At 47.8% G+C, this 17,021-nt stretch overlaps 1 protein-coding gene across 1 annotated transcript in view; it reads right to left on the bottom strand.

The window, feature by feature from the left end:
* Nucleotides 1-3,768, bottom strand: part of XPO4 (exportin 4) — a 169,844-nt gene extending 166,076 nt beyond the window's left edge. Inside the window, exon 1 of the mRNA XM_054015468.1 lies at nt 3,462-3,768. Within this exon, the coding sequence (XP_053871443.1) occupies nt 3,462-3,539 (78 nt within the window). The 5' untranslated portion in view covers nt 3,540-3,768. The remainder of the gene's footprint in view (nt 1-3,461) is intronic.
* Between the last annotated feature and the right edge of the window lie 13,253 nt (nt 3,769-17,021).

Here is a 17,021-nt window from a genome sequence, read left to right as displayed (position 1 = left end):
AAATCCCCCATGAATAGCTTTAGTGCCTGGGCGCCTCTGTCTCCCCTACCCTACCCTTCTGCAGCAGAATAAAATGGACCTAATTCTTGTCAGTTTAAATCTTTTCCACAAGGTTTCCAGTAACAGTAGTGAAAACAGATAAAAGTCTGATCAGTTTTCATTCTAACTACATCTTGAAAATGCTGAGTAGCAGCAGAGGTACTAAAGCTGTATATTCAAGAGTGAATGTATTGCCCATTTTTCTATATCTGTGTAAGCACTACCATAAACAGGACTCACGTATTTTTACCACCACTTTAATGAAAGCTTCATATGAAAGTGCCTCAGCCAGTCTACACTAACATTTACACTACCACTAGCACAGGGAAACTACATGATACTGACAATCAGATACTACATTTGCTAGTGTAAATTCAGGTAAACATTTGGAAGGTTATATTCTACAACATGCAACTAGAAACTTGTTTTTAAGCTGCAAAAGTTAATGGTACTCACCTAAAAAAAAAAGCCTCCTAATCATCTCTCTCCCCTGCCCCAGTCTTGCCTGTAACATCTAACATAATAACAATACACTTCTATTATTAAACTGCCCTTATACAACTGAGTCCTTCTACCACCATAATCAGATATGCTCAAAAAAGGGAGTCTAAGATTGGTAGCTGAATGTCTAATATTACTCATGAGTTTCACAAGCACGTGTATGAGATGTAACATAATTCAAATCTTAAATATACATTACCTTAATTTACTACTATTTGCATACTTCTAATTGTTATATTTTATCTATAATTCTTGGTATTTATTTTTTGTAATGTTTCCTATTAAGGACTTGTCTACACTTGGAAATTTACCAAAATAACTACTCCAGAAGAGTTATTCTTGAAGAACTTCCCCATGTGGACAGTCAGTCTGGAATAAGAGTGTCCCAAAATAAGTCCATGTGGACACACTTACTCCACACTAAGGGTATGTCTTCACTACCGCCGGATCAGCGGGCAGCGATCGATCCAGCGGGGGTCGATTTAGCACATCTAGGCTAGACGAAATAAATCGACCCCCCGAGCACTCTCCCGTCAATTCCTGTACTCCAGGTCAGCGAGAGGCGCAGGCGGAGTCGACAGGGGAGTGGCAGCAGTTGACTCACCGCGGTGAAGACACCATGGTAAATCTAAGTACGTCAACTTCAGCTACATTATTCACGTAGCCAAAGTTGCACAACTAAAATCGATCCCCGCCCCCCCCAGTGTAGACCAGGCCTAAGAGTGCCCACATGGGGAGTTATTCTGGAATAATTACTCCAGAATAGCTATTTTGATACATTTCCAAAGACAAGAGCTTTGTTTGGCCATTTTAATTAAATTTGCAGTTTTTTGTCTGGGAATACACATTTAACTTTTTTAGTCCATGATGCTTCAAACAGTTATACAGATGAGTAATTCAAAAGGATTACTCACATGCATAAAGATGTGAGTTTATGGGATTAAGTTCTCAGGGTTTAACTTAAAGGGAACACTCAGGAAAATTAATCCAAAAGTAACTAAAGGTGTGAATTTAAAACAGATTTGTTTCATCACATTCAATCCCTGTGTGGACTCTCTTATTCAGAATTAAAGTGGTCTTAATTCAGGTTAATCTAATCTCTTGTAAATTAAACTAACTACTGTAATTGGTGTAGAGACAGTCTCAGTATGTGCACAATACCTCATACCATGCAGCCTCTGGGCACTACTTTAGTATAAATATTAAATATTTCAGCCAGACTCTTAATTAAATTGTGTTCAGCTCCACTGAATTCCCACCAAATTGTCAAAGTCATTCAAATTATCAATAAGGTCAGAATTTTAATGGTAATCAGAAAATAACACTGAAGGAAAATCTTCACAGAGAAGCATTATTAAAATAGTTTTAAACATAAACCTATTTATGTACAATTTTTCATACAGAAGAAAAAATCAAAAGGCACTCATCAGTTTTACATGATGTTTAAATGTCTAACACCTAAAGATTGTTGTATGCATTTATTTCTGTTTTAGAAAAAATAGTTAAGTTTCTCCGTATACAGAAATTCTCTCCTCCATATACTCAATATTTTACACAGCATTCAATTCCAAAAACCAAAGCAATTTTCAGTTAAGTGATGGTGAAAAAAAGTCAGACCACCACAAATAAAGTCAGTTAAATAACTGCATAGTTCTAATCCAGCTTTGTTTCATAAATATTTAATAACCCTTTGAGGATTTTTATCCTTCACGAATTCCACATTAATTGAAGTAACAAAAATACCTCTGGAAAAAAAAACACCACTGCTCAGACAATAGCTCACAAAACGTTTTATGCTGAGAGATTTTTTTATACAGTCCATCACTATATAAATATCAAAATACTAAGCACTAGCTTTGTTGTAGCGCTGCCGGTATTTTAAGTGGAGTACTTTTGTTTGTTCATTACAAAGCCCTTGACTCCTTGAGTGTATTTCACAACACAGGGCAGATAGAGTCACACTCATAAGGTCTTAGTTCCATACATCTCACACACAATACCTTTATGCAGCATTTATAACCACAGAACATATAACAAACTGTTCAGGGACCACTTCACCCACTACTAAAAATCAGACACCGCTCATATGACATTCCTTGTTGTTTATGACATATTTGCAATTCACCCCTGGGGTTTCCCAGTTCCCATTACTGCAAGGAGGGAAAGCTGAAACAGGCAGTTATAGCTATGTTTTATGTAACCCACACACACTAGTTTGTGCAAGCAGTGAGAGAGGAGGAGATAGGTGGGGGAGCAGGGATTTCTCTGCTAGTTTCCCGTGGAGTGGTGGAAACACTGATGGTGACAGGAGGGCAGTGGGGAGGGGAAGCAAGTAAAGGGGACCAACAAAGAAGGATCTCCCATGGGGAAAAGGGCAACAAGGGACCAGTAGAGTGGAGAATGTTGGTTGCTGGAGATGGGTTGGAGCACATGGGGATAAAGGCATGTAAGCCGCCCCACCCCCCACCTCTAGTGAGACTTTAGAGAGTGGTTTCAGAGTAACAGCCGTGTTAGTCTGTATCCGCAAAAAGAAGAACAGGAGTACTTGTGGCACCTTAGAGACTAACAAATTTAGAGAGTGGCAGGCTCCTGGATGGGGAGGGTTGTGCTTTGAAGGGGTCAGAAGGGAAAAAGGAGCCTAGGGAAGCTAAGAGCGTTAGAGGGGGCAACTACCTAAAAGGAAAAAGGTATTGAGGGGACGGCGGCAGACTAGCCAAGGTAATATAAAGGAGGCAGGGGAAGGTATCCCGGAGAACTATGCACGGAAACAGCTCGGGGGGGGGGGGCACAGAAGCATCGGGGGGCATCTAGGGTAGCTCTGAAGACGGCAGACGGGAGAGGGTCGGTGTAGGCGGCAAGGTGGGCCCGCGGACCCGGCGCTGTCTGCCCCCCACCTCCCCGGCCCAGGGGGGCGCCCTCACCATGAGCACTTTGGCCGCGTTCTCCAGCTGGGCGATCACCTCGGGAGCCCCCCCCGCAGCCACGGCCGCCGCCATCATGGTCTCTCTTCAATGACGCGCCATGCGCTGCATTCTGGGACGAAGCGGTCGCAGAGCCAATCCCCCGGCCCGGCGGGGAAGCGCCCGGACCGAGAGTATCGGCGCCGACCTGCAGCAGCGTGACCGGCCAGAGCAGCAGGGGGAGAGGCGGAAGCACCAGGCGTGACTGCAGCAAGAGCCACCTCTCCGCGCTCTCCCCCGGGGCGGGCCCAGGGCACGCGGCCACAGACGGGGGGGCGGGACTAATGCAGGCCCAATACTGAGTTCGCCTGTTGCAGCACCGCCCAGGGTGAGAGGGGTCGCCTCGCCTCGGGGGCTCAGCTGCGGTTTCTGCTGAACTTCGCTGGGAGCCGGCTGCAGCTCCCCTCTGACACTTGCTACACCGGGGGGGAGGGGGGCTTACGGGTGGGGAGAGACTCGGCTCCCTGCACGCGCACCCCTCAGTCTGCTGGAACGGGGGATGGGGGGAGACTCGGCTCCCTGCACGCGCACCCCTCAGTCTGCTGGAACGGGGGATGGGGGGAGACTCGGCTCCCTGCACGCGCACCCCTCAGTCTGCTGGAACGGGGGGTGGGGGGAGACTCGGCTCCCTGCACGCGCACCCCTCAGTCTGCTGGAACGGGGGGTGGGGGGAGACTCGGCTCCCTGCACGCGCACCCCTCAGTCTGCTGGAACGGGGGGTGGGGAGAGACTCGGCTCCCTGCACGCGCACCCCTCAGTCTGCTGGAACGGGGGGTGGGGGGAGACTCGGCTCCCTGCACGCGCACCCCTCAGTCTGCTGGAACGGGGGGTGGGGAGAGACTCGGCTCCCTGCACGCGCACCCCTCAGTCTGCTGGAACGGGGGGTGGGGAGAGACTCGGCTCCCTGCACGCGCACCCCTCAGTCTGCTGGAACGGGGGGTGGGGAGAGACTCGGCTCCCTGCACGCGCACCCCTCAGTCTGCTGGAACGGGTGATGGGGGGAGACTCGGCTCCCTGCACGCGCACCCCTCAGTCTGCTGGAACGGGGGGTGGGGGGAGACTCGGCTCCCTGCACGCGCACCCCTAGCTTGGTCCGGCCCGAGGGGGCAGTTATTGCGGCTCCCTCGACGCACCCAATGGGGGTGTGGAGCTCGATTTTCCACGCTTTTCAGCTACCGCTCTCCTCCTCCAGTAAACTCAGCTTCCCCACGCACACTCCAGCCAGCAGCCTGGCTTCCTCCTCCTGTTGGCCAGCGGGCCAGGAGTGCTCAACAGGAGACCCACAACCAAGTGGGGGAGGGTGAGCACCCTCCCTTGTCTCTAAATGGGGGAGGGGAAGTCCCAACTACATAGAGAAGTTTCAGAGTAGCAGCCGTGTTAGTCTGTATCCGCAAAAAGAACAGGAGTACTGATATGCATCCGAAGAAGTGGGCTGTAGTCCACGAAAGCTTATGCTCTAATAAATTTGTTAGTCTGTAAGGTGCCACAAGTACTCCTGTTCTTCTTTTTACATAGAGAAGGTGGCCCTGGAATGGAAAAGAATGAGAACCTCTGCAAGAGGGAACTTGGAGTTCAGCTTTCTTCCATGCCTCCAACAGTGAGGCAGCAGCTCCCTTAGGGTTACCATATTTCAACAAGCAAAAAAGAGGACGGGAGGAGCCCCGCCCTAGCCCCGCCCCTGCCCCTCCCACTTCCCGCCCCCCCAGAACCCCCAACCCTCCCCCCGTTCCTTGTCCCCTGACTGCCCCCTCCTGGGACCCCTGCCCCTAACTGCCCCCCGGGACTCCACTCCCTATCTAAGCCTCCCTGCCTCTTGTCCCCTGACTGCCCCAACCCTTATCCACACCCCCACCCCCAGACAGACCCCTGGGACTCCCACGCCCCATCCAACCACTCCCCACCCCCTGACAGCCCCCCCCCCAGAACTCCCAACCCATCTAAACCCCTCTGCTCCCTGTCCCCTGACTGCTCCGATCCCTCTCCACACTCCTGCCCCCTGACAGCCCCCCCCAGAACTCCCAACCCATCTAAACCCCTCTGCTCCCTGTCCCCTGACTGCTCCGATCCATCTCCACACTCCTGCCCCCTGACAGCCCCCCCAGAACTCCCAACCCATCTAAACCCCTCTGCTCCCTGTCCCCTGACTGCTCCGATCCCTCTCCCCACTCCTGCCCCCTGACAGCTCCCCCCCCAGAACTCCCAGCTCCCCACCCCCCCGCTCCTTGTCCCCTGACTGCCCCCTCCTGGGACCCCTGCTCCTAACTGCCCTCCAGAACCCCACCCCCTACCTAAGACTCCCTGTTCCTTGTCCCCTAACTGCCCCCTCCTAAGACCCCCCCCAACTGCCCCCCAGGACCCTACCCCCTACCTGTACCCTGACTGCCCAAAACTTTCTCCACTCCCCTCCAAAAGCCCCCCCCCGTTTCTTGACTGCCCCCTCCAGAACCTCCCTGTCCCTTCTCCTGCCCCCCCTTACCCTGCTGCTCAGAACAGGGTGTTGGGCTCTGTGCAGCCGAGCCGGACACGTGGCTGAGCTCCCCAGCACAACAAAACCCGGTCCCTGGCCCTGCACAGGGCTGCCGGAGCGGGCTGCAGGAGGAGGAGCTGCCGGCCGGCTCAGAATGCAGGAGGGGGGGGTGGGAGGAGGAAGCTGCTCCGGAGTCCAGCCCGGGACTTTGCTGCAGCCCTCCCAGCCGCTCGCTCTGCTCTGCCAGGGGAGGGGGAAATCCCGGACATTGTGAGTGCTTTACAAATTCCCCCCGGAAGCTATTTTTAGCACAAAAAGGAGGACATGTCCGGGTAAATCCGGACGAATGGTAACCCTAGCTCCCTAGTTACATCAGCAGGGCCTTAGCTTTCTTCATCCCTTATAGGGGGGGTGGGACAAACTTTTTGGCACAAGGGCCACATCGGGAAACAGAAATTGTATGGCAGGCCATGAATGCTCACAAAATTGGAGTGCGGGCTCTGGGGTGGGGCTAGGGATGACGAGTTTGGGGTGTAGGAGGATGCTCTGGACTGGGACCAAGGGGTTCAGAGGGTGGGAGGGGAATCAAGGTTGGGGTAGGGGTGCAGGTTCCAGCTGGGAGTGCAGGCTCTGGGGTGGGGCTGGGATCGAGGGGTTTGGAGAGCAGGGGGGGGATCAGGGGCTGGGCAGAGGCTCAGGGGGTGCAGGCTGCGAGCAGTGCTTACCTCAAACGGCTCCTCAAGTAATGGCGTGTCCCTTCTCCAGCTCCTACGCAGCGGCGCAGCCAGGCAGCTCTGCATGCTGCCCCATCTGCAGGCACTGCCCCTGCAGCTCCCATTGGAGCGCATAGGAGCCAGAGCGGGGCCATGCCACGGATTCCGGGAGTCGCGTGGTGCGGCAGGACCAAGCTGCTGGTGCGACACCTGACCCAGGGCCGAGCCACGTGGTGCAGCTTGCAGGCCGGCTTAAAATGGCCCACAGGCTGTAGTTTGCCCCCCCTCCCTCTCCCCCTCCCCAGTCTGGAGATTCAATCTTTCCGCACACCACCAGGGGCGTTACCTGAGGCGGTGCCTTTTACCAAGGCAGAACATAAGAATGGCCATTCTGGATCAGGCCAATGCCCCATCTAGCCCAGTATCCTGTCTCTGGCTAGGGGCCAGTGCATGCAACTAGACCACCATGCAGCAGAATAGTACATGCAACTAGACCACTATGCTTCCCAATGACTGCTCGTGCCTCATCCATGAAGATCCTGATACTATTTTGTTATTTAAGCTCACTTTCCTTCACATATTCATCCAATATTTGAAAACATTTATTTTTTAGTTGTGTAGATTGGAAAAGATTGACAAAAAAGAAAATAATGCACTTTGCCATCAGATGCATATCTCACATAGGTGGAAAGGTTTTCACTGGAAAGCAAATCAATGTTTAGTCAAGCTGTATTACAATTAAATGACTACTCCAAACTTGAGAGAGCACGTTCTTTCATATTTTCAGCAATGCTGGAGAGTCTTGTTAATTCTGTATTGTCTAACAATGTTAATATGGCCAACTGTTTGTTTGTCTTGACATCAGACACCAATGATGCCGCTTCTGCTGCTAGAAAAAAGAAACTCTTCCCTATAATGATATTTCCCTCCTTTTGTGATGTAAAGACTCACAAGATGAGATGTCTTCAAAGCTTGTGGACACTGGATGCACTTTTTTTTCTGGCTATGTTGCTCTGTAAACTTGTGCAGAAAAAAAAATCACATGCTTGTTTTTCAAGTAAGAATGTTTGGTCTCAAATTAACTGGAGGGATTGGGGTGAGGTTTTCAGTGTCCAACACTTCACAGCAAATAACTTTGGTGTGATACTCCTCTAGATATAGTCCACATATGGCTCATTTCCATGTATTTGCCGTCCTACTTTCTGACAGTCCTTCTCTTAGTTCCTTTTCCTCCCACACTGAATACACTGCTGTCACAGTTCAGGACAACTGCATCTGTATTTCCCCTCATTGGTCTAGCAAGGGCACTCTCAGGCTTCCAGCTGTCACCACATCTGGCTCCTTCTGACCAGGGTATTTCCAGGCTGCACAGTTCTCTGCTTTCACTATTATTTCCATCACAGACAGGCTACCCAAGCACACCTGCTTGCTTTCTCTTCAGAGATGGTTAACAGGTATAATTGCTACAGTTATATGTTACCACACAGTTCTTTCTATACTAGCCTATTTTATTCTTAAGGAGAAAACATTACAGAAAAAAACACATTAAAATCAACAGAGGAACCTGATAATAAGCTTACTGGGATTCCCTGACATGGGCTTTGGCAGGAGCAGTCCAAATCCCAACTGAAGGGCATTCCTCATAGTTGCAAATTCATCACAGCTTCAGCTCCGAATGCATACCTAGTCTTATGGGGCCTCAATAGGTCCAGTCTTTCCAACCCTTCCTTCCATGGACCAGGGGTCCTGTCTGTTTGCTGGATCAGGAATAAGGCCCTTAGCCAGTTTAAAATCAGGCCATTTATCCAAAAATCCTTTCTGTGTCTGTTAGTCCCTGGAGAATCCAGTTTGAACTAGTATATGTGAACCTCTCCAGGGGAGAGGCTTCAAAGAGATGATAAAAGAAGTACAATAACATTCCCCTCCTACTAAAGATGTTCAGTGCCACAGTAACACACACACAATTGGATTTTTAATACAATTTACCCCAAAGCCATTAACCCTAAGTCAATATGGATTAATTTAATTCAATGAGGTCTATCTTAATTCCCTAAGGTTTGTTTGGGATATTACAGGATATTGTCAGTCTGTCACAACCTTGTCATAGCTAATACTAAGCTCTGTCTTGGTTGGTTCTTTCTCCTTGGCACTTTGGCTCAAGCTGCCAGACTGTGACCAACAATTCATGATAAGACACAGAATCATGAATGAGCTGCTACAAATTGGAGGCCTCGTATTTGTACAGGCAGTAGGAAGCAGCAGGGAGAAAGAGGGGCTCGGAAAAGTGCTCTTGAGGAAGCTGATAAAAGGAGTGGGATGGGGGAGTAAGAAAGGCAGCTGCAGGGATGGGAGGGCAGTGAAGACAGGTCACTTCAAGTAAACTTTCTATCCCAGACTGCTTCCACGCTCACCTCCCACAGCTACCCAGCCAGTCCCTGATGCCTTGCTATTAGTATCCCAAGCATAGTCATTTCCCTTCCCTGCTCCTGGTGAGTACCCACTAATTCCCCTCCTCTGCTTAGCTTCTCCTTTACCTAACTCTAGGGCTCTTTTAGGAGCCTCCCCTCATATAAATAGGGGGCTGCGGTCCCCAGGCAAGCATTTTGGCCTCCTCTCCTAGGCAGGGTTCCTGCTCTGGCCTTATTGTTTCCCCCTCACATCTGCCACTTCCCAGCTCCTTCTTCCTCCAGCCTAACTTTCCCTGAAATACCTTCTAGTGGTGGCTTCCTCAGTACCTCTCTTCCTGAATGCCTCATCATGCTGCTCCCTCTGCAGTGTCTGCTCCTGCAGTCAGTCCTTCAGTAGCAATGACTTCAGGATGGCAGCTCCAGTGGTAGCTGATCCTGTCCCAGTAGCCTGGCACCAGTCACCCCCTGAAGCAGCTCCCACTGACAGCGGCAGCAGCAGTTCCTAGGTCAGTGGAGGAGGCGGCAGCAGATCCCTTTATTGAACAGCACAGTTCCTTCAGGCATCCTGACAGGAGATGGGTGCAGGCCAACACATTAGATGGCTGCCCAGCTCCTCTATTTCTCTAGGAAGAAGAACCTCTGTCAATGTGGCACTATACAGCAGAGCTGGCTGAGAGGGACCAGGGAATGCTCACTGAGTGGCAGTTAAACTGCCATAACTGTTTCTTGATGAAGGGGGGGAGGATGTGCTAAGACCCATCTTTCTCTCAGAGACTCTGTGGAAGGGGGAGTTCAAGAATGTGTTGAGCACCCACAGTTTTCTAAGGCAGGCTGAGTCTTCAGACATAACAACATTGCAGTGTCTATTGCAGTAATATTCAACTTAAGGATCTTGAGTCACAGGTGATTTCTCTTAGGCCATCCAGTGGCTCTCTTCTCATGTATGAGAAAAGCATCACAGAGCATCCTGACGTAGATGCAGGGGTAGATGTAGATTACTCCAGAAGAAAAAGAGTCAGTTTAAAACACTGGTGGACAGAGCACAAAGACAGAGGTGGATAGCAGTAATGCGGCTAGAATCAGACTTCTGGAATCTCATGACAGACTTCTAATCCCAGCTCTCTCACTGGGCCATAAATAATAAATACTTATGGTATGTTTTTATTCAGCTGTGTTGATTATTTAACACATTACCTTGTTACTTTATGGTAAGTTTGCCACCTTCATTCTTGTATTTCAAATATGCTCATTCTCTTGTCACTCTGCTTTACCAATGGGCTCTGACCTAGCATGGGCTTGTATGTGTTGGCAGAGGGAGCTTGAAGGAAGCACATCATCATCACTAGGCTTAGCCATTTTGACCTTCAATCTTATCTTTAGGATTTGCATGTGGTTAACTAGTACAGACTGCTTATAGAGAAATTTATCAGCAATAGGTTTCAGTAAGTATTTGGACAACGTGCTCTTGCTTTCGCTTCACATAACGTTTCTATTGGCTGCAAAGTGAATTCTGGGGTATTCCAAAAAGTTTTGCTAATATGCTACACAATAGGCTGGTGAGTTATCACTGACAAGTTTGAATGACACATTTTTAAAAACCCTTTTGTACAGTAGTTTACTTTCCTCTCAAATTTGCACAATGCCAACTCAGAATTTCCAAAAACTTCCTTCAGGAGAACACAAAAGCTAAAACGATAGGGTTGTAATCTGGAAGGTTCTCTCACCAACCCAGGAAAAAGTATGAATGAAACGTAATATTTTAATTAGCCCTGTTGGTACAAGGAGGAGATGTGAAGCATTGGAAGATCATGTCTTGTTAGAACCCCAGGAGTAGGTCTGATGTGAGCTAAGAGCACTCTGAGCAGCTGCTCACTGGTGTTCCCTCACTGACAGCTTCATACACTGTAAGGTATCTCTGGATTGCTTCATTGCCTGCTTATCTGCTAGGCTGTGGGATGCCCAGGAAAAGCAGGATAGTAGGTCACCTGGTTCTGTATGATATCTCTCATCTCCCATACCATCATCCCATTCAGATGAGGAGAGGAGAAAAAAAGGAAAAACTGAGATCCACCACCCAGTTATTGGTTAGTAAGAGAGGAAGGCTTTCCCAGTGGTTACAGTGCTAGCCTAGGACTTGGGAGACTCAGGTTTAAGTCCTTGCTCTGCCACTGTCTTCCTATGTGATCTTGGGCCTGATTGCTAGAAAATCACTGGAACACACTGTGATTCACAAAGCCTGTGTTAAGCATCTAGACTCCTTGTACAATGAATGGAGAGAGCTAGATATCTAAGAATGGGATTCACAAAAGTGAGCAAGCTGACAAGGAGTCGCTTAGGTACACACGTCTTCTGAGACTCAACACAGCTATTAGCAATAGCACCATCTGGTGAGATCCAGTAATGTGATACATTTATAGTCTTGATTCAACTTCTTCTACTTTCTGCAGTTCTAACTTGAGGGTGTTTTCTTTTTACAAAATAATTCTCAGGGCTAACTGATTTCTGGAGCAGAAAGCAGAAATGATTAAGGCAAAGGAGCTCTGAGGCTGAGGAGTTTATTAGCCAGAATGTGTTTGTCACAGTTCTGGGGTAACTGCACCTCTCACCCCTTCACAGCCCCTTTGAAGGCAGCCCCACCTACATCTGAGGCCTCTAGTTATCACCTTTCTTGGGTTGAGAATTCACATGTTTTTCCACCAGACTGGGAATTTAGGCTGCAATTACTTCTATGCTTCACTGTGATAACCTTAGCAAATTTGAGGTTACCTGAGCACTTGCAGCCCTTATATCTCCCAGAGACAATGACAGAGTTTACTAGTGACCAGCCAGTCTTCACAAATCACAGTATATTTATCTAGGACAAAATCATTACAGAGAAAACATATAATAAAACAATAAACTGTCTACATGCACATTAAGCTTGCTATGCTTTCAAGAATTCCCACGCATCTGGGGTGGACAAGGGAGGGAGTAATATCGCACACACAAAGCTATTATACTGCATTAGACACAGTAGAGCTGTACACAAGTTTGTCAATTCTTTGTTCCAGCATGAGTCTGTCCTGAATTAGTTTGGACTGCCCCTTTCCAATTCTTCATTCATTGTCTGCTGGGCCTCCTGAACCTGGTCAAACTATGTATATGCAAATCCCCGCCCCAGGGGGGTGGTCCTTCCCAGACCTGTTTACCTATACAGGGTTTTGCAATAATTACCCTGCAGCGATTTTAGTTCCTGCAAGAAGCTCTGTAACTCTCCCCCATGGAGCCAGAATACAACCCCTGGCTCACAAAGATACATATAACATTTATAAAATAGATCCAAGACTCTCAGAGATATTGCATTTGTCTATAATATGTGTCACACAGCTCAACATAATAGTCTTTGAAGTTTCCTTACTTCCCAGATCTCCCATCTATCACTCACAGTGATTATTACCAAAGGGGTAGGAAGCACACTGAAAGCTGGTGTACTGACTTGCTCTTCACAGTTGTATAGATCACTCAGTGATTTTCACAGTGGCATTGACATATTTGAGGACTGGTGCCAAGTGTTTAGATTTTGTGTGTATGTGTGAACAGTCACTTTTTCCCCCCTCAGCTAATCCTGCAGTATTTTTTCCCCCTTATTTGGTGGGGATATACTCAGTTGCTTTGCTTCCTTTCTAATTATTGTTTGTCAATATAGCACTGGTGAAAGTTGTCGGAATTATACTTCTAGAGTCTGAAGTTGCCTATCAGTTTGCAGAACAGCCACAAAAAGCTAGCAATAGCTTAATAAATACTTCCCTTTAGTCTGTGACAAGGCCCATGGATAAGGGTTACCTGTGCTCACAAGAAGGAAAGGTGATGGACTGCGTGATCCTGGGTGTTCTTCCTGAGAATTTATTTTTAAATACTTGCTATTTGGTGTAACATTGTCCAGTTTAAAGGCTAAAAATATAATAAGCCTCAGGGATAAATCATATCTGGTAAGGATGAATTAGCAATATTGGGAGGGGTAAAATCCCAGAGAGTTTTTGACAAGGAGATCCCAAAAGCTTCTCACTGATAGCAACAATACAAGCTTCCAAGTTAATCAGCTCTAACCCTGACTTGACAGGACCCTTCTAGGAGTGACAGGACAGTTCAGTCTCCATGGTCCATTTAATCCTTGACCCTCCGCAGACACTGCCAATAAACTTGCAATTTATTGCTAGCTGTAGTGCTGTTCTTGATTTAAACACCTATCCACTGGGAACTAGACTGAGATCACCATCTCATTTCACATGGACCAGTAGATATCACATTCATAGATTCCAAGGCCGGAAAGGACCACTTGATCATCAAGGCTGACCTTTTATATAACACAGGCCATAGAACTTCCCCAAAATAATTCCTAGCTCATCTTTTAGAAAAACATCCAGTCTTGATTTAAAAATTGCCAGTGATGGAGAATCCACCACAACGTATGGTAAACTGTTCCAATGGTTAATTAGTCTTACAGTTAAAAATTTGTCTAGCTTCAACTTCCAGCCATGACCATGATATTCTTTTCTCTGCTAGATTGAAGAGCCCATTATCAAATATTTATTCCCCATGTAGGTACTTATAAACTGTAATCAGTTAATCCCTTAACATATGTTTTGCTTACTTCTTACCTGTGCTGGATACAAGTTATCAGTCTAGACAGGGCCAGCTCCAGCTTTTTTGCTGCCCCAAGTGGCGGGGGAAAAAAAAAGAAAAAGAAAAAGAAAAACCCGATTGAGCTGCCGCCGAAGTGCCGCTGAAGAGGAAGATAGGGAGTGAAAGACCCGCCGCCGAATTGCCGCCGAAGACTGCAGCAGTCCGATTGAGCTGCCACTGAAGTACCGCCACCGCCGCCTCGGACGTGCCGCCCCAACAATGGACGACGGACTGCCTCCCCTTTCTATTGGCCGCCCCAGGCACCTGCTTCCTTCGCTGGTGTCTGGAGCCCTGAGCCTAGAACAGAAAAGTTCTGTATTAGCAGTTCTGGTCCATGGACCACTGGGGTTTCTTGGAGCAATTGTTGATGGTCCATGGAGAGCAGGCTGGTCACATTGTGCCAACCCTTCTTGTTTCCAGATGCTAAATTGCATCAAGAGATGTAAAAATATGTTTACTTTCCTAATATTATTTTTCCCATGTAAGTAATTGCTGTAGTTCCTATGTGCTGTTTAGGAAAGACGAAAATAAAGGCAAAGGTGGTGGAGTAGCATTGTATATCAATGATGAGGTAGGCTGTAAAGAAATAAGAAGTGATGGAATGGATAAGACAGAGTCTGTCTGGGCAAAAATCACATTGGGAAAGAAAGCTACTAGAGCCTCCCCTGAGATAGTGCTTGGGGTATGCTACAAACTGCCGGGATCCGATTTGGATATGGATAGCAACCTCTTTAATCTTTTTAATGAAGTAAACACTAATGGGAATTGTGTGATCATGGGAGACTTTAACTTCCCAGATATAGACTGGAGGATAACTGCTAATAATAATAATAGGGCTCAGATTTTCCTGGATGCGATAGCTGATGGATTCCTTCACCAAGTAGTTGAAGAAACAACAAGAGGGGATGCCATTTTAGATTTGGTTTTGGTGAGTAGTGAGGACCTCATAGAAGAAATGGTTGTAGGGGACAATCTTGGTTCGAGTGATCATGAGCTAATTCAGTTCAAACTAGATGGAAGGATAAACAAAAATAGATCTGGGACTAGGGTTTTTTTATTTTAAAAGGGCTAACTTTAAAGAATTAAGGAAATTAGTTAGGAAAGTGGATTGGACTGAAGAACTTGTGAATCTAAAGGTGGAGGAGGCCTGGAATTACTTCAAGTCAAAGTGGCAGAAACTATCAGAAGCCTGCACCCCAAGAAAGGGGAAAAAATTCATAGGCAGGCGTCGTAGACCAAGCTGAATGAGCAAGCATCTCAGAGAGGTGATTAAGAAAAAGCAGAAAGCCTACAAGGAGTGGAAGATGGGAGGGATTAGCAAGGAAAGCTACCTTATTGAGGTCAGACCATGTAGGGATAAAGTGAGAAAGGCCAAAAGCCATGTAGAGTTGGACCTTGCAAAGGAAATTAAAACCAATAGCAAAAGGTTCTATAGCCATATAAATAAGAAGTAAACAAAGAAAGAAAAAGTGGGACCTCTAAACACTGAGGATGGAGTGAAGGTTAAGGATAATCTAGGCATGGCCCAATATCTAAACAAATACTTTGGCTCAGTCTTTAATGAGGCCAATGAGGAGCTTAGGGATAATGGTAGGATGACAAATGGGAATGAGGATATGGAGGTAGAGATTACCGCATCCGAGGTAGAAGCCAAACTCGAACAGCTTAATGGGACTAAATCGGGGGCCCAGATAATCTTCATCCAAGAATATTAAAGGAACTGGCACATGAAATTGCAAGCACATTAGCAAGAATTTTTAACGAATCAGTAAACTCAGGGGTTGTACCGTACGACTGGAGAATTGCTAACACAGTTCCTATTTTTAAGAAAGGAAAAAAAGTGATACAAGTAACTATAGGCCTGTTAGTTTGACATCTGTAGTGTGCAAGGTCTTGGAAAAATTTTTGAAGGAGAAAGTAGTTAAGGACATTGAGGTCAATGGTAATTGGGACAAAATACAACATGGTTTTACAAAAGGTAGATCGTGCCAAACCAACCTGATCTCCTTCTTTGAGAAGGTAACAGATTTTTTAGACAAAGGAAACACAGCGGGAATCTAATTTATCTCTATTTCAGTATGGCATTTGATACGGTTCCACATGGGAAATTATTAGCTAAATTGGAAAAGATGGGGATCAATATGAAAATTGAAAGGTGGATAAGGAACTAGTTAAAGGGGAGACTACAACGGGTCATACTGAAAGGTGAACGGTCACGCTGGAAGGAGGTTACTAGTGGAGTTCCTCAGGGATCGGTTTTGGGACCAATCTTATTTAATCTTTTTATTACTGGCCTTGGCACAAAAAGTGGGAATGTGCTAATAAAGTTTGCGGATGACACAAAGCTGGGAGGTATTGCTAATACAGAGAAGGACTGGGATATCATACAGGAAGATCTGGATGACCTTGTAAACTGGAGTAATAGTAATAGGATGAAATTTAATAGTGAAAAGTGCAAGGTCATGCATTTAGGGATTAATAATAAGAATTTTATTATAAACTGGGGACACATCAGTTGGAAGTAACAGAGGAGGAGAAGGACCTCAGAGTATTGGTTGATCACAGAATGACTATGAGCCGCCAATGTGATATGGCCGTTAAAAAAGCTAATGCGGTCTTGGGATGCATCAGGCGAGGTATTTCCAGTAAAGATAAGGAGGTGTTAGTACCCTTATACAAAGCACTGGTGAGACCTCATCTGGAATATTGTGTGCAGTTCTGGTCTCCCATGTTTAAGAAGGATGAATTCAAACTGGAACAGGTACAGAGAAGGGCTACTAGGATAATCCGAGGACAGGGCCGGCTTTAGCAAGAGCGGGGCCCAATTCCTGGGGGCGGAGCTTGCCGGCTGGGGTTGCCCGGCTTGGGTCCGACCCGGAGCCGCGCCGCAGGGGCCGCACCGGGACCGGGCCGGGCCCGAGCCGCGCCACGGGGGCCAGGTCGGGCCGGAGCCGCGCCGGGCCGGAGCCGCGCCGCAGGGTCCGGGCCGGGCCGGAGCCGACCCGAGCCACGGGGACCGGGCCGGGCCAGAGCCGACCCAGGCCGCGCCGCGGGGGCCAAGCCGAGCCAGAGCCGGGCCGCACCGCGGGGGCCGAGCCGGACCCGAGCCACGCCACGCCGCGGGGGCCGGGCTGGAGCCAAGCCGGGCCAGAGCCGCTGGGGCCTGCGTTCTCGGCGGGAACGGGCCGCGCCTCCCCGGAGCCCTTCTCACGCCCCCACCACCCCAGCTTTCCTGGTGGTGCCTGCCCTCCCCTGTTTCTTTTCAGACTTC

This window comes from Malaclemys terrapin, chromosome 1, assembly GCF_027887155.1.
Source record: "Malaclemys terrapin pileata isolate rMalTer1 chromosome 1, rMalTer1.hap1, whole genome shotgun sequence".
Classification (NCBI taxonomy): domain Eukaryota; kingdom Metazoa; phylum Chordata; order Testudines; family Emydidae; genus Malaclemys; species Malaclemys terrapin.
This window is presented reverse-complemented; position numbering and strand designations above follow the sequence as displayed.